A 1,346-nucleotide genomic window follows, 5' to 3' on the forward strand; every position below is an offset into this window, starting at 1 on the left:
AAAAAAAAAGAAAAAAAAAAAAAAAAAAAAAAAAACGATGACACAATACCTAATCATCATGCCACCCGACATAACTTCCAACATAGTAAAGATGAGAGAAGGCAGTGGTGGTATACCAGAGAAAGAGGGAAAAAAGCAAAAATAAAAAAGTCGTATGTTCTTTCGTCACTTGTTTTATTGAATTGTGGATTGTACAAAGCTCCATCGCATCCATTACAAAAAATAAAATAAAAGTCAAAGACACCCAAAGAAACATGGCTGAGGACGAAAGCTTCTCTCCATCATCAACTTAATACCATAGGTGATGAGAGGAAGGTGCTCATCGAAATCAACACTGTACATACAGTAAACAGAGCGTATGGAACCAAAAAACAGGAGAACCCATCACATAAACGGTGGGGCAATAGAACTATCAGAAAGCTCCGGCTCAGATGCTGCTGCACATACAGCCAGTGTCGATGCGACATCCACTAGTGCGCGATCTAACGGCTCCTTTGTAGTCAAAGCTGAGAAACCAGAAGATGGCACGCATGAACTAAACACGTATGGAATAGAAGTCATTAATTCCTCTTTAACTGGAGGTTCAGAATCCGTTACATCCGGTCCATCACATCCTCTTTTCAAGTATACCTCATCGGTGCTTTTCTCTTCCAGTTGCAAAATAGGAAAACTATTCAATTCCTCCAAAGGAATTGGGACGGAAGAAACGGTCTCCACAAACTCATTCATTCAGTAGCACACGACGACAACAGATACAAAAAAAAAAAACAAAAAAAAAAAGTACACAGCTGCACTTTTGCCAGGCACAACTTAACACAATAGTCTAACCACTCCTCTTCAAAAAAAAAAAAGAACAAGAACAGAAAGAAAAAAAAATACATTTCACCATGGTTCTAAGAAAAACCATACCGATACCTATTCTGACACCCGCACCATCCGTTATTCTAGCATTTATTTTATTATTAAAGGCATTAGTTCTGACAGGAACAAACAAAATAAAAAAAAAAGAGAGGTCACTTTAATCATCTACCATGAAGGAGAGAAAGAAAACAGTTGACTCCGCTTCCACAGCTCTCCCTTCGTCACGACATATACTAATAATAACTACAACGATGCATAATAAAATTTAATTAAAAACTAACATAGGGTAAATGCACTCATCTTCGCACGACCCTACAAAACACTACGAAAATGGGAAAAAATATATAGAGAAAATATATAGAGATAGTATATAGAGAACCTAAACTGGGTTCCCATAAATACATAAATTATATAAAAAAAACAGACATTATAAGAATTATTATGAAAAACCACGGGCCCATAGAAGGTGCAGCGTCCACTGCAGC

At 36.9% G+C, this 1,346-nt stretch overlaps 1 protein-coding gene across 1 annotated transcript; it reads right to left on the reverse strand.

Annotated features, from left to right (window-relative positions):
* Positions 1 to 384: 384 nt before the first annotated feature.
* TM35_000221430 (uncharacterized protein) lies at positions 385 to 729 on the reverse strand (the record flags this gene model as incomplete). The annotated part of the gene is made up of 1 exon (XM_029027190.1): positions 385 to 729. The coding sequence occupies one exon, from the start codon at positions 727 to 729 to the stop codon at positions 385 to 387; it is 345 nt and encodes a 114-aa protein (XP_028881410.1).
* Between the last annotated feature and the right edge of the window lie 617 nt (positions 730 to 1,346).

Source organism: Trypanosoma theileri, assembly GCF_002087225.1.
Source record: "Trypanosoma theileri isolate Edinburgh chromosome Unknown TM35_Tth_22_V1, whole genome shotgun sequence".
Lineage (NCBI taxonomy): Eukaryota > Euglenozoa > Kinetoplastea > Trypanosomatida > Trypanosomatidae > Trypanosoma > Trypanosoma theileri.